The following is a 25,111-nucleotide window of genomic DNA, read 5'->3' on the forward strand; positions in this document are numbered from 1 at the left end:
ATAATAATAATAACAAGTTTTGTAACATATATGGCAATACAAAAATAAGTGCAGAGGCTGTTCTTGTGATTTCTCTAAAAGTTGTTTACTTTAATTTCTCATTGGTCTGTAGAGATGGGGTGAGTGAAGATTGGCGGCTGTCATATCAGCCGATGGGGGAATTGCTCCCCCCGTGAGTTCCAAGGAACAGCTAGCTCAGGCTAATTGTAAAATATACTTTTTATACTTAATAAACATAAAGATATTATTTCTTATAGCTCATGTTCTACGCGTCCTATTGACTCGGGACAGGTCTGGGAGTGTAACGGAATGGGGAGTATTCACTCTGACAGTTTATTACTTGTTTTTAAGCATTAAAAATGTTCCTAGGAGAAAAAATGGTGCAAACTTTACAGAATGTGTCCCAAACTTTTTAAACCAGCATCTTTTATTATTGTTGGCATTAATACGACTACATAATGTCATGAAAGTCAACCATCATAAACTGGCCAGATCTACAGGAATACAACCCTGCTGGAACTAGTTGGTATTTAAAAAGATGAAGAAAAAAATGGTTGCAGGGTAGCGGCAAGACTCAGAATCAAGGAAACTGATTTTGAATTGCCTTTTTTGACTGAGTTACATGTAAACATGGCCTGGCCACCAGGGACACCTCTTTCATACTATGTTTATCATAACCTTTGCACATGTCAGCTAGGAAACACCATCTGGGGAAATAGCAGGCGTCCACTTCTTTCACCCAAAGCCTCTGAAGTAAATTGATTTCCCACATGTTCACAGTGAAAGACCACCTCCCCCCACCACATACTACCACCTCATGGCAATGAACTTCCGACTGATTGCAATGCGAATCGCCCCTCACCCCCAATTCATGCAGTGTGCTTCTCTCTGCTTCACCTGCAGAAGGGTCATTAGACTGCAGCATTTCCGTACAGCAGGTCTCTTTTATAACCTGCTAAAGGAAAATCTGCCCCACTCAACAAGCAGCTTGCACATCTGTCTTTCATTGACTCTTTTTCATGAAACCACATGGGGATGCTATATTTGTTGATGGATCAATCAAAATCTGATAATAGCATAATATTGAAAGGCTCTGGTGCAGTATTTGACATTTGGCAAGCTGTCAACCCTCTGTGTTTAAATAAAGATAATAGAAGAATTAATGATATATTGTAATGATACTAAGTGCCTCTGCACTTATTTTTGTATTGTAAGGTGGTGTTTGAATTGGCTGAGTTTGTGTGTGATTAGTACCAGGTGAGTGGCTAAATTGATTAGCAGTTGATTTTGCTACTTGATTGGTTTCCACACAGTTTAGTTGGTTCTTTTGCCAAGCAGGGGTAACAACATTTATTCAAGCAGCTTATTTTAGCGCCAGCACGAAGCGCCAGCCAACAGAAGAGCCTCAACAAAAGAGCCGGGAGTCTAGCTGTGGGAGTCCAGCGAGGGGAGGCCTGCGCTGAGACGCTGTTCGACTAGATCCGAACCTACCAGCGCTCTGGAAGAAGCCATCTACTAGTCAGGTCTGTATCCTCCACCCCACTGCTCCTACTGTGCCTTTGTCTTGCTTGTCCTGCTATGACTGTCTCTCACATCCCTGTTCTGTCCTCCCGTCCTCGTCCTCTGCCCTCCCTCCGCAGTTGCTCCTCCAACCCCTCTAACCTCATTTCTCTGCCTCTCCCCCCCTCCCGCACACTCTCTGGTGCACTCTGGAACTGTCACTCTTCTGCTAACAAAGCTGATTTCATCTCTGCCTTTGCCTCCCACCTCTCGCTCGATTTCCTTGCTCTCACTGAAACCTGGCTGTCCCCTGATAACACTGTTACTCCTGCTGCCCTGTCCTCTCTCTACGTCCTGTCCCATACCCCGCGTCTCACCGGACGGGGAGGTGGGACGGGTCTTCTCCTCTCTCCCTCCTTACTCTTTTCTGTCCCCTCTGATCTCACCTCCCTCTCTGTCACTACCTTTGAATTTCATGCAGTCCAACTAACCTCTCCCTGTCAACTCCTGCTCATTGTTTTGTACCGCCCCCCTGGGCCTCTCACTCACTTTCTGGATGAACTCGACTATCTACTCTCCTCCCTCCCCTCTCTGTCTACCCCGACTGTCCTGTTGGGTGACTTCAACATCCATCTCTCCAACCCCAGCCACTCTGCTGGATTCCTCCCTCTCCTTCACTCCTTCGACTTCTGTCTCTCTCCGTCCCCTCCTACCCACAAAGCTGGCCGTCAACTGGACCTCACCTTCTCCAGGGCCTGCTGCCCCTCCAACCTCTCTGTCACCCCCCTGGACCTCTCTGATCACTATTTCATCTCTTTTTCTCTGTCTCTCCCCCCTCTCCCTGCTCCTCCTACCCCCACTGTCACCTCTCGCCGTAACCTCCGCTCTCTCTCCCCCTCTGTCCTTGCCTCCACTGCTCTCTCTCACCTCCCTCCTATCGACTCCTTTTCACAACTCTCCGTAGACTCTGCTACCTCCACCCTCTTCTCCTCACTCACCTCCTCCCTCGACTCCCTCTGTCCCCTCACCTCCCGACCCGCTCGCCCCTCCCCTCCCCATCCCTGGCTCTCCTCTGTGCTCCGCTCGGCAAGAATCACACTGCGATCTGCTGAAAAGAAATGGAAGAGAACCAAACTCCCTGCTGCCCTAGACCTTTACCGCACTCTTCTCTCCTCCTTCTCCTCTACTCTCTCCTCCGCTAAATGTGCATATTTCCAATCTGTAATCCAAGCCTCCACTAACAACCCACGTAAACTATTCTCTACCTTCTCCTCCCTCCTAAACCCTCCCTCCCCTCCTCCTCCCTCCTCTATCTCCCCTGACGACTTTGCCTCCTTCTTCTCTTCTAAAATCTCAGATATCCGCAAACTCTTTAACACCTCTCCCTCCCCCGCACCCCCTCCTGCTCCAACCCCTACACCCACTACATCCCCTACTAACTCGCCCTCCCTCTCCACCTTCTTGCCCCTCTCAGACTCTGACCTCTCCTCCCTGCTCCAGGGTCACAAACCCACCACGTGTGCCTTGGACCCCCTCCCCACTCACCTCTTTCAAGCTGCTGCTCCTGCTCTACTCCCCTTCATCTCCTCACTCCTCAACACCTCTCTACTTTCTGGCATCTTCCCCTCTGCCTTCAAAAAAGCCTCTATCACTCCCCTCCTCAAAAAACCTACCCTCGACCCCACCTCCCTCCAGAGCTACCGTCCTGTCTCCCTCCTACCCTTCCTCTCCAAAACCCTCGAGCGGACTGTACACCGCCAGCTCTCTGCTTTCCTGTCCAACCACTCTCTGCTTGACCCTCTCCAATCTGGCTTCCGCTCTGCTCACTCCACTGAAACCGCCCTTCTCTCTGTCACCAACTCACTTAAGTGTGCCCGAGCTGCCTCTCTCTCCTCTGTCCTAATTCTCCTCGACCTCTCTGCTGCCTTTGACACTGTTGATCACTCTATTCTACTATCATCTCTTGCTGACCTGGGGATCTCTGGCACTGCTCTGGCCTGGTTCTCCTCCTACCTCTCCAACCGCACTTACCAGGTAACCTGGCGTGGAGCAACCTCCACACCTCACCCTCTCTTGACTGGAGTCCCCCAAGGGTCAGTCTTGGGTCCTCTCCTGTTCTCTCTCTACACCCGCTCCCTGGGCCCCCTCATCGCATCCTATGGTTTCTCATACCATTTCTATGCTGATGATGCTCAGATTTTCCTCTCCTTCCCCACCTCTGACTCCACCATCTCCTCCCGTATCTCTACCTGTCTGTCTGCTATTTCCTCCTGGATGCACTCGCATCACCTCAAACTCAACCTCTCTAAATCTGACCTCCTTTTCTTTCCCTCCTCCTCCCCCTCCTCTGATCTCTCTATCTCTGTTCCTCTGGAATCTACCACACTCTCTCCCTCTTCCTCAGCTAAAAACCTTGGAGTCACCCTGGACCCCTGCCTCTCTTATTCCCAGCACATCTCCACTCTGGCACGCACTTGCAGATTCTTCCTGAGCAACATCCGAAGAATCCGACCCTTCCTCACCAACTATGCTACCCAGCTCCTGGTCCAGGCCCTGGTACTCTCCCGCCTAGACTACTGCAACTCCCTCCTGGCTGGCCTCCCTGCGTCCGCCACCCGTCCGCTCCAGCTCATCCAGAACTCTGCTGCTCGCCTGGTGTTCTCTCTACCTCGCTTCGCCCACGCTACTCCACTACTCCGCTCGCTCCACTGGCTCCCGATCACCGCTCGCATCCAGTTCAAGACTCTTGTACTAGCCTACAGATGCCTTGATCAGACTGCACCCAGCTACCTCCAGACCCTCATCTCTCCCTACACCCCCACTCGACCTCTCCGCTCCGCCTGCACTAGAAGACTGGCTCTACCTCCGCTACGCTCCCCTGCCTCCCGAGCCCGCTCCTTCTCCACCCTTGCTCCGCAGTGGTGGAACGACCTTCCTACAGATGTCAGGACTGCCCAGTCCCTGACCACATTCCGGCGCCTCCTTAAGACTCACCTCTTCAAACAGCACCTGTAGAACTCCTCTGTTGTATCCTGGGACACTATCACCCTTCATTTAAATATGCTTTATTTTGCTCTTATCTGCCCCCTATTTTACTGCATTTAATCCTGTACCTCAGAATATTGTAATCTCCCAAGTGTTTAATCTGTAGTATTTTGTACTTAATCATATCCTGATGTAACTATCACTACTTAATCATATCCTGATGTAACTTTCACTATCTGCTGTATTATTGAATTGTGGTTTGTCACACTTGAGAATTATTGTATTTCTTGTTCTTATTGTATGACTTATATTGTAACACTTGAATGTATTTGTATTTGCTTGCGATTGTAAGTCGCCCTGGATAAGGGCGTCTGCTAAGAAATAAATAATAATAATAATAATAATACTAAGACAAAATGAAAATGAATACCCCAGTACAATCCTTGTTTTTTTTTTTAAATATAAACAAAATGAGTTAAAACGTATAGGAAAAGTGTGTGTTGGTGTGCCACAAAAATATAATTAATTCTTTATCATCACTAAGTGTGGCTAATAAAGGTAAATATAATTCTGATAAACTTATAAATGGGGACTCTGGATTATGAGATGAGACAGGGGTGGTTGTTCAGGAGCAACTTTGAGCCTCACAGTGTTGATGTAGCCAATTCAAGAACTTGTTTTCTTTTTTAAGTGAAAAGTGTAGGGCTCCATAGTACCATAAATAGATTAAAAAATAAAACTGGAAAAATCCTAATTTTTTAAATGATTGAGTTTTAGTACAAGGTATTAAAATGATTTGCTTAATACCAGTATCAATATAATACATGCAACAGTACTACTACAAATGACAACTGGCAAGGTCCTGCTTTTCATGATATATTACTTGTACAAACTTCTAAATGATGCCAAAATATCCATTGGGGTCAAATTACTGGCTTTCTTCTGCAACATGTGGAAATCACTTTGCTCCTGAAACCCCAAAATAAACCCATATGCATCATGTTTAACTATTTCCTGGATAAAGGTATTAAAGAAGTAACCACACATAATATGTTAAATGTTTAACTGTAAAAACATGTATATACAATAGATACAAACAACCACATGTAAAATAGCCTTTCTTGTGGGAAACATTTTTCAACCTGTTACCTATTTTTTTTTGTTTTTTACATCTGTCCATATTTTAAACATATTGTGCTTTTTGTGTTTCAAAAATCTTTGTATTGATGTTCTTAAAAAATATCATAAACACTTGATTTTATTACTATAAAGACTTATGTTATTGAACAATGTTACCTTTGTGATCACAAAATCTTTATATGAAAAAAAGGTTTTGATGTTATTGATGGTATAATATATATATATATATATATATATATATATATATATATATATATATATATATATATATATATATTGTGTGTGTGTTATTCACTCTTTCAGCTAAGTCATTTTACAGAAATACTATACTAGGATAACTACTCAAATAGATTCAATGTTTTATAATGAAAAATGAATATACATGGGCATTCATAACAAGTGGAAGCAGAAACAAAATGGTACACCAGAAACAATATTAGCATAATTTAAGAAGTATTAAAAGTTTACAACATATCGGAACGACAAGTTAAAAGTGCACAAATCTTTCTACTTACTGGTCATATCAAAAGGTATCTGCCTGCACCGATCTGAGTCTGTTGCTGGCCATGGACAGTAATACACGGCTCCTCCTTCAACTATCCCAGGCTGGGAGGTGTTAGCTTTGGGAGCTCCAACCAGGACACTGGTTCTGAAATAATCGAGGAAATCACAAAACATAATGTCATGACAGAAGCAACAATGCTGTTAATAGAAAAAAGAAAAATGCTTTTGGGCAGGAAGGTACATTAGTCCTTTGGTCTTTATGCACGTTTCCAGTTTCAATTAAAAATACATTTTTTTTTTTGTATTTCTATTATTTTGATCATCAGCGCTATGAAAACGTTTAATAAAATCAGCAGAATTGTCGGTATAATATAATAAAATATTTAGCGCTGAAACCGGTAAATAACTGCTTACATAATTAAACCATCTACATGTTGGTGTAACCTGTTACTGTGCGAGCTTTACTTGCGTCTCAAAAGGAACTTACTGTTGCAACATTTGCATAAAGACTGTCTTTATATTATAAACCTAACACATATTGACATAATAAAGTCTACATTCGCATTTTGTATGAATTTAGCAAACATACGTGGTTCTGTTCTGCACAGGTTTGTGGAAATCCACTGAGTATCCGAAGTAGCTTCCTTCAGGACCACTGTAAACTGTTGGTTTCTCAACATCCAAGTTAAAAGCAGCAATTCCAGCCATAACAAGGAAAAGATAAGAAACCGGGCGGAATAACATCCAGTTGCATAAAGAAAACATGACCAAGAGATATACAATAAACCAAAAAAAAAAGACAAGAAAAGAAAGACACTCCAAAGTGGAGGCAAAAGCAGTACTACTAGCTCAGTTGCTGTCAACAGTGCACTTTCCAACTTGAAGTCGAGCTTGCTTCATTCATTCACGTTGTACCACTGAAACTCTCCAACTCTCAGTGACTGACTACGCTGATGAACATTGAAAGATCCTCTACATACAACAGCTCCGGAACCCTCAACACAACACGCGTCATCGGGCAAGCCCTTTTATGGAAATATAGTTTGCGTTGCTTTTCAGAACTTCAAATTAGTGCGCTCCGCTTTTCAAATCTTCCTTTCATCTCAGATAGTTGAAAATGATACGCTAATTTACACAAACAAGACATACTTAACCTGTACCACTGATTAAAAAACTAAAACGCAGGTTACACTAAAGTCATGATATTCTTGTAATAGTTCATGCTAAAAGTGTATATTCTCGTTTTATCTTTGAGCATAATACAATATTTGCCAAAGCGCCCAAAAATAAGTTATCAAACAGTAAAATGAATCAGATTTGCTTTGTAGGCAGCTGGATAGTGTCTGGTGTGAAGTCAACACCTCTATGCACATTCGAGGATTATACTGGCAGGGGTATGGCTGACATTTGCGTGGTACCCAAAAGTAGTAGTTTGTTTATGTATGTGTTTATTTATTTGTTTTTAGTGATAATAAAATAAAGGAAACATGCTTAAAGCTGCAGTTTCCCACATTGAGTTTTATAATAAGAAGTGCACCTAATCAGAAACCAGGCAGCCATACTCTGTTCGTTTTTTATGCTTTCCAAGAATTTTCAAAATTTCAGACGTTTATCAAAACTAGTTTTGATGCATAGGCAAAAAGAAGCAGATGTAGAACATAAAACGTTTTGCAGGGCCTTGCCACAAGCTATGCATATAGTTGCGGATTAGCAACTACCCAAGGCAATGATTGAATGGATCTATTGCAGCACCACTGTTCCCGGTGGGAGTCTCCAGAGTGTGCAGCATGTCTCTGAGAAGTGAGGTCTGTGATGGAGAAGCTCAGGAGCAACTCCCCATCCCACAACTATGCACAGAAATTGTAAAATAGGAAAATAACATATATCTTATGCATCCATATTATAATTTTCTTCATTAGAGGAAGGTGTAATTATTGTACTGGGCATTTTTTTAAAATTACATTTTGTTCAGGTGTGCACATGACTACATATTTGGGGTTTCAGACTATACAGTACAGCAGGGGCGCCGGAGCCAGAAGGGCCAGTGGGGCCATGCCCCCCACACCCCACACTTTTAAAAGTCTGCACTGTAAATGTTGATCACGTTAATTTTTACTTCCCACCTCAGCATAATTATGTGTGCCGTTTAAAATGTTAACAGTTTAATTTTTTCTTTATTAAAGCCAGCATTAAAAACATCCAAAGGGAATCTGTATAACTTTCTGTCACTTTGCACTTTCTGTAGACTCTTGTGTTTTCTTCCTTCGTTTTTGTTTTGCAAGTAAACAATGTATGTATTTCAAACTCCGAAAACGTATTCAACAAGCCGCTATTGCTGTTACTAAAATGCAGCCGCGGTAATAAAAAAACTATAACCGTCAAGTATGAGTATTTTGTTTACTATGTTTAACAGAGCATTTATACTTCTTGTATAAATTGCTGTGTAATATGTAGTTCCCTGTGAAAACTCCCATTTCTGAAATAATAGTGTAAATATACATATTTGTATCACTTAAAATGTGCATTATTGATGCACAACCAGTACCAGTTATGCTGAATGTATGAACCTGGCAGCTGGTTGGCTTCAGGTAAATGATTGAACATACAGTACTGCACAGAGCTGCACAATTTCTTTAAGACACCAGCTGCATCAAATATCAGAAATATCTCTGCTAAATACCGCTCTGTCCAGTACAAGAAGGGGACATTTCTCTTGTCTGTTGCAATTTTACATGTCTTTGTGTTTTATTTTGTTTGAGAATTCACTGAGGGTGAAAATAGAATGTCTTTAAAAATTGGACATAAAAAACGAGCATTTGTTGTTACTGTAGTTGCAGCCTCTGAAAGAGGAACTCATTGGAAGAGGCTAGGTGAGTTTATCTGAGGTTTAAATAGGTTGAGGAGGAGGGATCTATAGGAGAGTTATTATTATTATTATTATTTGTTTATTTACTGGCTGGCTGTAGGGGTGACGTCAGACCCAGAAAAAAACACACACAGCACTTTAAGCCAAAATAAATGGACTAACAAAATGGAATAACACTAAACAAACAGTGGACAAACAAACAAGTATTGTGCTGGTTTAAAAGCCAGCACGCTTAGCAATTGTTATTTCTAGTTTCTAACTCTCCTCTCTCTCCACCCGTTCTCCACTCTCTAATACACAACCCCATGTGCGTGAAGCACTCACCCTTTTATGCAGCTGCTAATCAATCATTCAACTGGAATCTTGATATATCTGCACGTGAACTACTTGTACTCCCCGTGCTTTCATACTAATATCCACTTTAATCTGCACGTGGAGTGATTGTGCACCATATACAACATATAACACAAAATACCTCAAGGGGGGGGCCACCCCGCCACATGGACACATCACAACCCACATTTCCGAGGGGCCCTATTATGACATTCAGCTGCAAAAGTGTACTTTTTCATGCAGTCTGTTTTTGCAATTAGGAAAAGCACAAATAAAATATAGATGGGAAAAGTACAAAAAAGTCTCCACCAGCCCGAGTGGGTTGCAGGACTACAGCTGTGGCCAAAAGTTTTGCAACACCTTATAGAATTAACAAATTTTGCTTCATAAAGTCAAATGAAACCTACTGAATAATGCTACGTTACCATATTGAATTACATATCGCTTTGTAGTTTTCCATAAACTTAGTGAAAAACTGACAATTGAAAAAAGTAACATTTTGAAATCTAACATGAAATACTGTACTACTGTTTGGCTTCCTGTAGACTTCTGCAATATAATTTTATGGTTTCTTTGACATTATGCTAAATCAAACATCTAAATTATGTTCATATATATTTATTAATTTTCAAAAATCATGTCTCAATCCTAAAATTTTAGATAATGCAGATGGTGGCCATAGCTGTAGTTTGTAGTCACGTCAAAAGCCTGTAACCATGTTACATCAAAAGTAATCCAGCAGAACAGCATATCAACCATTTTCCATTGATAGCCTCATTCAATTAGGAGTTCATTATTTCCATTCCATTTCAATGCAATCTTGTTTTTCTTTTTTAGGGACACATTTTTTCACTATATATTTTTTTTTCAAAAACAACAGAAATGCAATTGAATTGCTCCTAAGGAGTTCCTTGCAAGCTATAGAAAGGCGTCAAGTTTGATGTTCGGCTCAGTATCATTATTTGTTTGTATTTCTTTTACAGTGCCAACCCTGCTCAGCACATGTACATAAGCTGGTTGTAAACATTTCATTCAAAATGTATTTGTTTCATAAGCGTTGTGTGCTGCTGTCTGTCTTTGCCTTCAAAAATAACAAAAATCCACATGTATTTTCTGGAAAAGTTATAGGAAATACTGCCATCATATGGAAACCTTAAACTGATCTGTTCAGGGGCCCTGTAAATGTGATGACCTTTTAAGGAGATATTTTATTCAATAACATGTTTTAATAGTATATTGCATTATCATTCTGATCATTGTTCGGGTTAAATGAATCTGTTCTTCTGAAAATGTATATAGAAGGAAGAATGAGTGCGACGTGGTTTGATCTGTTGCCAAGCACAGCAAATCTACTGAAACATGAAATATCATACATGATATACCCAGTGCTTTTACAGTACAGTATTTCCCTGTTGAAAATGAACTACTTAGAAGGCAAAAAAAAAAACAAACAGATACAGCAATTTCCTCCGAGAACCATAGGACTCACCTGTCACCAGATAAAATGAAAAAAGTATGTAGCACTAAGTGAACCTTGTTTTTCCAAATAGATTAACTGAATGGGACATGACACTGTCCATGTGATATCCTGGCTAATGACAGTTATAAATGAAACCAGACAAACCAAATAGCCATGTTTGAGAAACTGTGATACCTGTAAATGGTGGACTAAAGTTTGGTTGTGAAGGCATAACGCATTTCAGTACCCAACACCGGAAAAAAACTACAACAATAAATACAAAAAACAAAAAAAAAATCAAGTTACAGGATTGTAGAAGGCTATACAAAAGGTACAACAAACAGTACTGTAGAATGTAACAAGGTTTAGCCAATATAACTCAGATAACAGTATTGTTAAATTGATCAATCAAATCTCTCTGAATTAATGTAAATATAAAGAAGTAAACAATACATACACAAATAGGGTGATCATATGGCTCCAGGTTGACCAGGAAGGTTTGGGGCAGTTCAGGTTTCTAAACTTACATAGCGTTGCATTCCAAGGCCTGAATACACTGGTAGATGAATTAAAAAAAAAAAATCCCAAAAAACACTCTAATTCAGTTTAGAAATTCTGAATGCATTTACTGAAACCGCTGTCTCTTTTGAGCATTAAGCTCACATTTGCTCTATAATTCCATTCCACTAGCACTTTCATTTTCATTATATGGCAGAACACAAATAACATGAGCATGGTCTATGGCTCATGACTAAAACATTAAAACAGGGGGCGCACTGTACATGATTAATTAATCATTCATATACTATGATTAAAACGTTAAATACAAACATCAAGAGTAACAATTAACACATGGATTTAAAAGATTATATATATATATATATATATATATATATATATATATATATATATATATATATATATATAATCAGATAATTTAAAAGAGTGTTCTGCCATATATTCCACTTACATAATTTTTGTTAATGTTTTTTTTGTCCTGCAATAATACACAATATTTCACCAAGCTTAAAAATGACACCTTTCAAAATTGCTTCAAGAAAAAAAATGTTTATTTCAGGTAGGCCACTGGATCGTAATAAATAACAGAACACTAGAGATGTGTCGACAACAACAATCTTTTCTCATGCATTAAACACAGCAATAAAAAGTTGGTTATGGTTCCAGTTTAGATAGAGGATAAAGGAATGTTGGCAATACTCAGCAACTGTATGTGTATCATTTTTAACCCTAAATCCAAATTAGAAGTGTGTCTTGCATTTGTGCCAGTGTTGTATTTATATAAGTTATATGATTTAATAGCCACTTATTTTTTTTCTTATTCTTTAAGTGAACTATGCATAATGTTCAAATATTCAAATAGTTTTAGATATTTTTGCTTTACTTAACAGGACAGACAGTATAAATTGTTGCCTAATAAAATGTCAATTGTTGCCCAATCCAATAAAAAACAAACAAAAACAAACAAAACATCACAACAGATAAACGGCTTACTTGAATTAATATAGCTTTGCAAGCAAGCTTTTTCAATTGGAGTGGGTGGGGGCCAATTATGCTTAATGCAAGTTCTGTTTACAGCTGTTATTTTGACAAATGCATTAAACCCAATGCTTATGAGGTAATAATATGACTTCAGAAGAAAGTGATTGGCGCTAAATAATAGCAGTACCATTACGGGAACAAAAAAGCTCAAATGAAACAATTTGAAAAAAAGAAAAATACATAACACGCAAATAGGTAATCATTCAGGGTTTCCCAATTAAATATACCCTTAGGAAAAGTAGTTAATGTGGAACAAACAACTTAATTTAATATTTAATGGCAATTCACCTCTGTACAATCCAGGGAAAGAAAAGACCCTGATTATACTGAAGTCAGCACCAGCTGCTTGAGTGTACCATAACGATGTTAAAGCTTAGGCCATTCTGATTTTTTTCTGATTCATTTTCAGATAGAAGTCAAGTTAATTCAATGAAGGAGATATGTCGGTGGTCCACAGAAGCTCAATGTATGGCCATTTAGTTTGCAGACAGCGTTTGATTGGAGTATCATCCGTGCGCACCATTGGGTCCTCAAAGCCCACAACTAAAGCAGTTCCCTCTACATACATAACCTAAGAAAATGAGAAAAAAAGTATTGTTAGAATATTAAATATTGTACATATTTGTTGATCATAAGTCACAGCATTCCTTGAACAAAAATGGTAGTATAAAACACATCAATTGATTGTAAGAAAAACACTATACTTTTAAACTGTAATAGCTGCCTTTAAACTGGCTTAAAAAGTGCTAAATACGGTTAGTGTCTACACTACACAGCGTTTAATACCGTACTCCAGACCACCTCAAGGGGTAGTCTCGAGTCCGGTTCTAAATTCTAGTGTGGTTTGTCAGAAGTGTGGACCCTGTAATAACAAACTACATTATTAGTGTATCCTCCAATATCCCAAAATGCTTTCTGATATATTTTGTCACGTGTACATTGGAAATTTGCCATGACACTGGGTTGTAAACATAAAAAGTCATATTAAGTGCCACAGTCCATTGCGCTGCCAGGAACTGTAACCAAACTATTTTAATAGAGTTTGTACGCGTTAAGCCCGACTAAACGTGAAACGGTACTTTAGTGTGGACACTTTGAGCTGGATTAATTAAGTACGGTTCTCGAGATCGGTTATGTAGTGTGGACAAGGCCAAAGAGGGAGGTGGACATTCAATATAATCACCATTTTATTTTTATGTGTTTAATAAGGAGACTAAGCTGAGAAGAGAGATACCAAGCAAGCTAAATATCAAGCTAAATTCTTCTTAAAGCAATCAGTATGGAGGTCATTTGACAGAATTGCCTCATTCAATGATTCAAATGATTGTCGTATGATTAATTCCAGATGTCAATGTATGACATCAGATTTTTTACCAGCACTGAATCCTGTAACCAAACATTAAAAACTACAGTTTTGCAACCAATAAGTATCCCAGAGGTAAAATTGCATCTAGTATAGAACCGCATGTAAACATGGATAAAGTAAATGGATTTGTGAAGAATAAAGTACAGGTTGTAAAGTGGAAGAACTATATATTATTAAGAAATGCATTACATGGGCTACAACAAATGTAGTCAATAATAAAAGGGTACTGGAGATGTGTAGCAAGTGTGAAAACACAAACTCAAATTAGTAAGGCCAGAGACTGAAACAACGTGACAGTGAAACGAAACTTAAGTCATAGAATACATCTGTGAACGTATGGTTACACATTTTTAGAGCCAATGGTCAACAGTTAGTAGAGCTGGTAAACAAGTACCACCAACAGGCCAGGGTTTTTTTTTTGTTTCAACCAGGAACTAAATATTTGTTTTAAGAAATGCATTGTTTTCCAGAGAATTGAAAAGCACCTTTAGACATCACCCAAGACAAGCTACATGACTGCTCTACGTTCTTTATGAGACTGGAATATGACAGTTTGGTTTCTTTAGACCAGGCATTAGATCCTTTTGCATGGAAGGTCTCGGTTGCAAGGGTGTGCGGTTCTTTGATGAACCCAGATTCAGTTCAAATGTGTTTGCCCACTGACGATGGGAATGAAAATGCAGAGATGGGAGCCCAGCTAACAAGATTTAAGTTTTTGCAGGTATCAGACTTTCACCCACACCTGTATGCAGAAACTGACTCACTGAGAGCAGAAACTGACCCAAGACTGTTACAACTACTGGAAACAGGCCGATCTTTGGGAAACATATTGAACATTCGTGAAACTGCAACAAATATTGTAATGGCTGTAATGTGTTTTAGAAAATATTTTTAGCAGATCTGCACCGGCCTGTCGTGGTGTTTGCAGAACCACTCCGAGCTGAGCCTGGCGCAGAGTTTGAATCCTGTTGGCAACAATCTGAGTTATTAGGCATGAATTTGGATGATTTAAATGAACCTGTATTGATTGAAATAATATGATATACTCTTTGTCAATAATTATAATAATACTGTATATGTTCCTTTCAAAAAGATCTGCCATACTCCGTAGAAAACAATGGATAGTTGTGTGCAGTCTGTGAAAGCACCTCCTAGAAGGAGTCAAACTCGGCAGGCTTTTATCATAAGGCCTTGTTAATGCATTCCCGTTTTATGAGAAAAAGTAGCTTCTTTCGATACTTTACTTTCTTTGCTTCATGTCTCATACTAATCAACACCAAAAAATTGGGAAAAAGCAAAGGTTGTCTTAAAACCTGCTTCAACTGGATTTTGTAAGAACAGAGAAAGGGGTCAGACTTAATTCAGTAAAATAATATTAGCAACGGTTATACTGAAGAAACTGAATTTGAAATACACGTTATAAAATCATTTAAAGTTAAACTGTTATACAAATAACAGTATTATTGTTGAAAGAACATATTATAGTTAAAAACTAAAGAAGTTCAGTACTAACTGACTCTGTCAGAATATTGTGATAATTATAATGTGTTTTAAAGAATATAAAACCAGCATAAATAATATTGCAGCAAATTATGAACAGGTTACAATGATTTAAACAAAGAAAACTGAACAAGTGATAATGTTAGAAAAACAGATTGTCTATGTGCCTTTGTTATTAGTGCACATACACTCGTGGAAGTATGTAACCTTGAAAGAAAGACATCTGGGGGAATTAAACACAGAGGCTAGGTATTGCAAATTAGCAAAAACAAAAGGGTAACCCTTAGACAGAACGATATTTGAAACTAAAAAGACATTTTGATTTTATTTGATTGTGTTGTTACTAAGCATAGAGATTAAAAAAAAAGTATTCTGATCTAATAATAGTGACAAAACTCTCTGAAGAGAAATAATATGTTTGAAGTATTTTGATCTATTAAGAAACATAATATTTAAACTAACAAGTGTTTTTGCTTGTTAAGGCTCTACTGTAATACAAATAGACTGTAAAAGCAGTTTTAGACATTACAACATCCATTAAATTAAAAAATATAAATGTTTAGTTTATATAAAGGTTTTACGACATATAACTTTTGACTAAATAATAATATAATTTTAGCTAAATATAATCAAATAGAGCTGGTGTTACATATGAGAAATACCTCTCATATATACACATGTACTTGTATTGTATTTGGTAGCAAGGACCCTGTGGACTCCAGTTCACCTATTTTTTAGAAAAAGGAGGAGTTGGAAAAAGAGAGTGATGAAATCATGTTTCAATGTTTTTTGGCAAGAAGTTATATTCAATCAGTTTTGAAAAAGGAGTTGAACAGATCCTTCTAGAATGTATCATTAACTTAAAAGATAAGAAATGTCAAGGCCGAGTGATGATTAGATTTACTTGGGACCTGATGTATTCAATGGAGGAAAAAACCTATAAAAACCTAGGTAAAACCCCAGTCAAGTATCGCTCAACTTGCAAACAAGCTGATGTGATCCATGCTCTGAGGATCTCTGAAAAACTGATTGCTGTTTGGTCGTATTCACAAGTCTCTGCCTTTTGAAGACAGTTCTTATTTTTCAATATATCCTACACTACACTTCCATATACTGGAAGGTAAGCATATATTTGAATTTAATATCTCTTTTATATTGATGCATTGCTATAAGGTATAGAAATTATGTTTTAGTCTTAAGAGAGTGATATATATTGAATGTTCTAGAATTTAGCGGTGGGCGTTTTTAGCTTTTTGCATTTTATAGCCTAAGAGCTAAATATATGGTAACCATATCTGTATTACTATATTGAAGTATTAATGCTGTTAAACCTGTAAAGGCACCAGATCGCCTGGACTGCTTATTAACTTGGGATTTATGGTGGTCTGCGCAACCAACCAATCCAATTTTTAACATAAGCATTTAATAAACCGAAACGAGCACTACTATTGCTCTGATTCGTTAAAACTTCAAATTAAATGAGTTTGTGTGATTTTCTTTATTATTAAAAAGTCATCTGGATACATTGCAAGCCCAGTGCAAGAACAATCCACTACAGGAGTTTGAAACATCTTAATGTCCTCCTGAACGACTCCCCTGAGTATAAGAGTGTGCTCAGAGCATATACATAAAGAGTATGTTGCAAAAATTCTTGACAAGGCTAATATACTTCCCTAAAAACATTATCTCAGCAAAATGTTCACTGAATTTGGCTCCTAATGTGCTTACAGGATCTACAAAAAAAATATGACCTCCCTTAAAATTATACATTACATTCTGTCTTTCTTCATTTAGCTACCAAGGAGAGACACTGTTACTAAAAGTGTACTGTTCAGACTTCACTGACAATTGTGTATCTAAGAAAAAATGCTATTTGTTCCATCATCACGAGGGTTACAGCAATTCCCAGTAGGTTAATTTAACCACTGCCTCACCAATTATCACCGTTACCTATTGAGTCCTGTCTACTGTAAAAGATAATAGTTTTGGATTTGTTCATTTTAAAAACAGTACGTTTCTCTTCTCATCACACAGCTTCCCCTAAATGGCTAGTTCACTTCTTAAACATATCATTAAAGGAATCAACCTCAGATTATGCATACTCTATAACCAAACAAAATAGTTTTAGGTATGGAATTACAATTATGGACACATCCTTCTAGCTCTGGTTTCCAAAAGGTCATTCCATTCCAGGTTTAATGGGTACACCTATATTATTCATTTATTTTGGACCTAGTTTAATGTTTTATACAAACAATGAAATAATGTATTACAATTATGAAACAAGGACAAGAACTGGAATGGACTCCTTGATTTACAGCATCTGTCTCACAATATTATATAAATATTAAAGTCACACACATTACATAAATCCATTATTTAGACAGTATGATTCCCCCTGGTGGAACAGTAGCTATACTTGAGGTGGTCAACCTTTGAAGCTGATTAAACGTAGGATACTCCACTTGTCAAATAATACGGACACGGTCTTGTCTTATGTTTTACAAAGTTGCAGTATGAGATTTATTTCAGATTACAGGTTGTAACAAAACTTGGTGAAGATAGGGATTACTCTACATGTAGGATGGAAATGTCAATCTAATACATTGGCACTAAATCTACAGAGCAAGATATAGATATATATTAACAATGCTTTTTTGTTTGCCACACATTCCTGCTACTCCCAGTGGATGATGATTTTACCTCCAAAGAAAGCAGTCTGGGGCTAATACAAATTTAGTGGAAGTACAGAGGAATTTGAACCAAGCATACTCATTCTGCACTACTTAAGAGATTTGTAGGCTAAGGAATTGCTTTCCCTTCCCTCAGTTGATTACCAGTGTCTGTCTATGTCTTTCCTAGACTTCCTGCTGAGAGGTTAGGGTTTAGGTACATAGGGAGACTGCCCCAGGAAAGGACTCTTCAAATTATGAAATACTATTATTGTGAAAAAATAAATGGAAAAGAAAAAAAATAATAAATCTGACTATGCTTAGATTTCTAGTTACAGTTTTGAATATCTGTATAGTATAATATGCTGTTGAATCAAGTGTAACTTTAATTTTACTTCTGGGGAGTTTGCAAATGCATTAAATTAGGCAATTAGATCTTGGACTAACTAATCAGTGTTATTTTGACTCAAGTACAGTTGATGTAGGTAGTATCTCTAAGTGTGTCAACTATGACATAATAACTAAAAGTCTAGTAAGATAAGATTGAATATAAACTAGATACAGGGTTATGTATCAGAACTGTATTTATAGGGCTGTACATTTGACATGTAGCAAGTAACATTGATTGCAGATTTTTCTAAGATATATAAATACATTTTCAAACCCTGAGTTATACAAGACTTGTGACATGCAACATCTTGTACAGACTACATAGGGATGGGAATTGCCCTAGAAATAAATATATATCTAGAAATGTTGAGGCTTCCCCACAATTGAAATACTTGAGATAAATGCAGTTTGGGTATTAAAATGATCCTAGTACTGTATTGGTAAAGAAAAGGGTGTTTTTAAAAAGTATTTTCAGCTTCCAAACACTTGAAATATGCAGATGTAGCTTGACCCTCAAACCGCAGTGTATCGACGATAATGTAAACAACACCAAGCTCCAGACAATAAATTGCAAACTTTAAACATGTTCCTGTTTACAGGTAAAAACTCAACTTTACTATGATAAATATGATGATGTTTGTTAAGGTAATTGTTTATTTATTAGGTTTAAAAATGTTTAGTAAAATGTGACCAAGAGTGAGTTTTTGGAACATTGATAGAGATGCGAGAGTCTGTGGGATGTATTTACACACGCAAAATAATTTAGAAATCAGTAATATATCTTGATTAATTTGGTATAATAATTGTGTAAAACATTATTAGTAATGTATTTAATTGTTATTGATGTCTATATTTATTTGCAGAAGGCACAAAGGTCATGTTTGCTGTTTTAAGTTTACTACCTTTGTCCACCCGTGACATTTTTCCACAACATTACTGCGATCTAAGGCTGTATACAAATTTGTCTTTAAACTACTCACCACGTATATTCACTTCTCATTGGTCAGTTTCCCTTGTTAAGATGTGTGCAGCTGCAGGATCGGATCAACATTACGGATCAGTGGAGCCTGATCCAGATCCTTGTAGTAAAATACCATCTCATGATCCGGCTCCAGTGATCCCGGATTCGATATCATTTTTCTTCCCGTTGACTTCTATACTGACTAGTGATTATGCTAACACATTATTGTGAAATAAAGGTTTTAGTACTCCAATTTAGTACACGCAATGTGAGGAGGACATTTCTCCATCATTGAAAAAGTGAGGGGAACATGACCCAGTGTAAATTACACCTATGGATTTACACTATCTTTAGCTTTAAAAACAAATTTATGCCTAAAGTCTTGGTTGATCCTTGTGTTTTTATTATGCTATGATAGCTTGCTCATTGTAAATCCGACTTATTTGACTTTTGCCAACCCCCCCCCCCCCCCCTCGCATTTAATAAATAGTTATTATTAAAGTTAAGCTGTGTTATTTCTTTCTGTGGCTAATAAATTAGCTTTATATATATATATATATATATATATATATATATATATATATATATATATATATATATATATATATATATATTGTAACACAGCAGGGAGGGGGTTAATCCTCCCTGCATGGGAAAAAAACATGTGAGAATGCACATTTGTGTTAATTGTTAATTATCCCCTGCACCTGGTAATTATTGTTAAATTAGGACCAGGTGCAGGGTATATAAGAGGTGCAGTCAGTCTGCTCAGGGCTGCTGTATAGAAGGAGACAGGTAGTGTGTTCTGTGTCCAAGCAGTCAAGGGAAAAAGTAAGGGTTTTGTTAAAACTGTGTGGTTTGTTTTGTGTATGGCAGGCAAATGGCTTAGCTGTCCTGCAAGCTAGTCAGGGACCAGCATACCGTGTAGTAAGAGCTCCGAAGGAGCTAGGTGTTTGTTTTTGTTTTTGTGTTTCTGTTTGTATTATTAAAAGTGTGCGGAAGCGCTGAACCCCCAATTTCTGTGTCTGGCTCAATTTTTAAAGGGGCAACGAACCCGAGTGGGGGCAATATATCACAATATATATATATATATATATATATATATATATATATATATATATATATATATATATATATATATATATATAGCTGTGGAAAAAATTAAGAGTCCACTGCATTATTATCAGTTTCTCTGGTTTTACTATTTATAGGTATGTGTTTGGGTAAAATGAACATTTTTGTTTTATTCTATAAACTACTGACAACATTTCTCCCAAATTCCAAATAAAAATATTGTCATTTAGAGCATTTATTTGCAGAAAATGACAACTGGTCAAAATAACAAAAAAGATGCAGTGTTGTCAGACCTCGAATAATGCAAAGAAAATAAGTTCATATTCATTTTTAAACAACACCTCTATCACTCCCCTCCTCAAAAAACCTACCCTCGACCCCACCTCCCTCCAGAGCTACCGTCCTGTCTCCCTCCTACCCTTCCTCTCCAAAACCCTCGAGCGGACTGTACACTGCCAGCTCTCTGCTTTCCTGTCCAACCACTCTCTGCTTGACCCTCTCCAATCTGGCTTCCGCTCTGCTCACTCCACTGAAACCGCCCTCCTGTCTGTCACCAACTCACTTAAGTGTGCCCGAGCTGCCTCTCTCTCCTCTGTCCTAATTCTCCTCGACCTCTCTGCTGCCTTTGACACTGTTGATCACTCTATTCTACTATCATCTCTCGCTGACCTGGGGATCTCTGGCACTGCTCTGGCCTGGTTCTCCTCCTACCTCTCCAACCGCACTTACCAGGTAACCTGGCGTGGAGCAACCTATACACCTCACCCTCTCTTAACTGGAGTCCCCCAAGGGTCAGTCTTGGGTCCTCTCCTGTTCTCTCTCTACACCCGCTCCCTGGGCCCCCTCATCGCATCCTATGGTTTCTCATACCATTTCTATGCTGATGATGCTCAGATTTTCCTCTCCTTCACCACCTCTGACTCCATCTCCTCCCGTATCTCTACCTGTCTGTCTGCTATTTCCTCCTGGATGCACTCGCATCACCTCAAACTCAACCTCTCTAAATCTGACCTCCTTTTCTTTCCCTCCTCCTCCCCCCCTCTGATCTCTCTATCTCTGTCCCTCTGGAATCTACCACACTCTCTCCCTCTTCCTCAGCTAAGAACCTTGGAGTCACCCTGGACCCCTACCTCTCTTATTCCCAGCACATCTCCACTCTGGCACACACTTGACGATTCTTCCTGAGCAACATCTGAAGAATCCGACCCTTCCTCACCAACTACGCTACCCAGCTCCTGGTCCAGGCCCTGTTACTCTCCCGCCTAGACTACTGCAACTCCTTCCTGGCTGGCCTCCCTGCGTCCGCCACCCGTCCGCTCCAGCTCATCCAGAACTCTGCTGCCCGCCTGGTGTTCTCTCTGCCTCGCTTCGCCCACGCTACTCCACTACTCTGCTCGCTCCACTGGCTTCAGATCACCGCTCGCATCCAGTTCAAGACTCTTGTACTAGCCTACAGATGCCTTGACCAGACTGCACCCAGCTACCTCCAGACCCTCATCTCTCCCTACACCCCCACTCGACCTCTCCGCTCCGCCTGCACTAGAAGACTGGCTCTACCTCCGCTATGCTCCCCTGCCTCCAGAGCCCGCTCCTTCTCCACCCTTGCTCCGCAGTGGTGGAATGACCTTCCTACAGATGTCAGGACTGCCCAGTCCCTGACCACATTCCGGCGCCTCCTTAAGACTCACCTCTTCAAACAGCACCTGTAGAACTCCTCTGTTTGTATCCTGGGACACTATCACCCTTCATTTAAATGTGCTTTATTTTGCTCTTATCTTCCCCCTATTTTACTGCATTTAATCCTGTACTTCAGAATACTGTAATCTGCCAAGTGTTTAACCTGTAGTATTTTGTATTTAATCATATCCTGATGTAACTATCACTATTTAATCATATCCTGATGTAACTATCACTATTATCTGCTGTATTACTGAATTGTGGTTTGTCACACTTGAACAAAAGTTATTGTATTTCTTGCTCTTATTGTATTACTTGTATTGTAACACTTGAAATGTATTTGCTTCCGACTGTAAGTCGCCCTGGATAAGGGCGTCTGCTAAGAAATAAATAATAATAATAATAACACAATACTAATGTTTTAACTTAGGAAGAGTTCAGAAATCAACATTTGGTGGAATAACCCTGATTTTCAAGCACAGCTTTCATGTGTCTTGGCATGCTCTCCACCAGTCTTTCACATTGATGTTGGGTGACTTTATGCCACTCCTGGCGCAAAAATTTAAGCAGCTCGGCTTTGTTTGATGGCTTGTGACCATCCATCTTCCTCTTGATCACATTCCAGAGGTTTTCAATGGGGTTCAGGTCTGGAGATTGGGCCGGCCATGACAGGGTCTTGATCTGGTGGTCCTCCATCCACACCTTGATTGACCTGGCTGTGTGGCATAGAGCATTGTCCTGCTGGAAAAACCAATCCTCAGAGTTGGGGAACATTGTCAGAGCAGAAGGAAGCAAGTTTTCTTCCAGGACAACCTTGTACTTGGCTTGATTCATGCCAAAGCTGCCCGATTCCAGCCTTGCTGAAGCACCCCCAGTTCATCACCGATCCTCCACCACATTTCACAGTGGGTGCGAGACACTGTGGCTTGTAGGCCTCTCCAGGTCTCCGTCTAACCATTAGACGACCAGGTGTTGGGCAAAGCTGAAAATTGTACTCATCTGGGGGTGCATCAGCAAGGCTGGAATCGGGCAGATTTGTCTTTGTGAAGGACGCATGAATCAAGCCAAGTACAAGGTTGTCCTGGAAGAAAACTTGCTTCCTTCTGCTCTGACAATGTTCCCCAACTCTGAGGATTGGTTTTTCCAGCAGGACAATGCTCCATGCCACACAGCCAGGTCAATCAAGGTGTGGATGGAGGACCACCAGATCAAGACCCTGTCATGGCCAGCCCAATCTCCAGACCTGAACCCCATTGAAAACCTTTGGAATGTGATCAAGAGGAAGATGGATGGTCACAAGCCATCAAACAAAGCCGAGCTGCTTAAATTTTTGCGCCAGGAGTGGCATAAAGTCACCCAACATCAATGTGAAAGACTGGTGGAGAGCATGCCAAGACGCATGAAAGCTGTGCTTGAAAATCAGGGTTATTCCACCAAATATTGATTTCTGAACTCTTCCTAAGTTAAAACATTAGTATTGTGTTGTTTAAAAATGAATATGAACTTATTTTCTTTGCATTATTCGAGGTCTGACAACACTGCATCTTTTTTGTTATTTTGACCAGTTGTCATTTTCTGCAAATAAATGCTCTAAATGACAATATTTTTATTTGGAATTTGGGAGAAATGTTGTCAGTAGTTTATAGAATAAAACAAAAATGTTCATTTTACCCAAACACATACCTATAAATAGTAAAACCAGAGAAACTGATAATAATGCAGTGGACTCTTAATTTTTTCCACAGCTGTATATATATATATATATATATATATATATATATATATATATATATATATACATATATATATATATATATATATATAAATATATAATATATATATATATATATATATATATATATATATATATATATATATATATATATATATATAAATATATATATATATAAATATATATATATATGTATATATATATATATATATATATATATATATATATATATATATATATATAAATCCTAAGCAAAATTACACAACATCCTACACTTTGGCCTTGACTTCAATGACCTTGGTGTCCTCTACAAATGTATTGAACTCAATTAAAAATTAAATAATTACATACAAAAAAAATGTATATTGGACTAAACATCTAAATGTTTAAGATGACTAAAATGGCCCTTGGCACCTCCACTTTTTGCATGAGCTTAGATAAAGGACAATGCTAAATACCTTTTCATTGTGGTTAGACTGCTTCAGTCCATTGTAGTGGTACACAGGGAATGAGTCTGGAATAACAGAGTTCTGAAATAAAAGGAAAGGCATGTTAACACGGTCGCTTCTCCTCTGCATGACCTGTTTGTGTCTTCACACCCCATTTTTCACAGTCAAAACAATTACATCTAGAAAGTGTCAAAAGTTTGTAGTTGGAACTTACAGTCCACTTTGTTTTTAGAAGTGTGCCACCAATTTAATAGACTTAAAAATAAAATTGTGGGGATACAGAAACTTCCAAACACTTACAGTGGGACAGAGATTCACCTTTCAGCAGGACAATGACCCCAAGCACAGAGCCAAAGTGACACTGGAGTGGCTTAAAAACAAGAAAGTGAATGTGCTAGAGTGGCCCAGTCAAAGCCTGGACTTGAATCCGATTGAGAATCTGTGCAAGACTTGAAGATTGCTGTCCACCAACTATCCCCATCCAACTTGACAGAGCTTGAACAATTATGCCAAGAATGGGTGAATATTGCACGATCCAGATGTGCAAACCTGGTAGAGACTTACCCCAAAAGACTCACAGCTATAATTGCTGCCAAAGGTGGTTCTACCAAGTATTGACTCAGGAGGGTGAATACTTATCTAACCAAGACATTTCAGTTTTTTTATTTTTCATTAACTGTTGTTTCACAATAAAAATTCTCTTGCCTCTTCAAAGCGTTGAGTAGGTTGTGTAAATCAAAGGACAACAAATCCCAATTAAATGCATCAAGATTTCAGGTTGTAACACAACAAACTGTGAAAGCGTCCAAGGGGGGTGAATACTTACTACAGGCACTGTAACTTTCAGAAGACCACATGTTTAAATGTCAGGAGAGCCTAAGTACATCAGAACATGGCTGTTAAGATTAGATTTAGCATAGTCTGCTATTAAAAATAGAGCTCT

At 38.7% G+C, this 25,111-nt stretch overlaps 2 protein-coding genes across 5 annotated transcripts in view; both read right to left on the reverse strand.

Moving 5' to 3' along the window:
- LOC117400760 (integrin alpha-8-like) overlaps nt 1-7,084 on the reverse strand; it is a 74,653-nt gene extending 67,569 nt beyond the window's left edge. Inside the window, exons 1-2 of the mRNA XM_034001086.3 lie at nt 6,719-7,084; nt 6,141-6,274 (exon numbers count right to left, since the gene is read on the reverse strand). Of these exons, the coding sequence (XP_033856977.3) occupies nt 6,141-6,274; nt 6,719-6,894 (310 nt within the window). The 5' untranslated portion in view covers nt 6,895-7,084. The remainder of the gene's footprint in view (nt 1-6,140; nt 6,275-6,718) is intronic.
- A 4,755-nt stretch (nt 7,085-11,839) lies between these two features.
- Nucleotides 11,840-25,111, reverse strand: part of LOC117399247 (ubiquitin carboxyl-terminal hydrolase MINDY-3-like) — a 55,945-nt gene continuing 42,673 nt past the window's right edge. For all 4 annotated transcript variants that reach the window (XM_059022483.1, XM_059022484.1, XM_059022482.1 and 1 more), the window contains 2 exons: nt 24,178-24,249; nt 11,840-12,918 (listed from right to left, as the gene is read on the reverse strand). In XM_059022483.1, coding sequence (XP_058878466.1) covers nt 12,769-12,918; nt 24,178-24,249 — 222 coding nt within the window. In that variant the 3' untranslated portion in view covers nt 11,840-12,768. The remainder of the gene's footprint in view (nt 12,919-24,177; nt 24,250-25,111) is intronic.

This window comes from Acipenser ruthenus, chromosome 4, assembly GCF_902713425.1.
Source record: "Acipenser ruthenus chromosome 4, fAciRut3.2 maternal haplotype, whole genome shotgun sequence".
NCBI classification, from domain to species: domain Eukaryota; kingdom Metazoa; phylum Chordata; class Actinopteri; order Acipenseriformes; family Acipenseridae; genus Acipenser; species Acipenser ruthenus.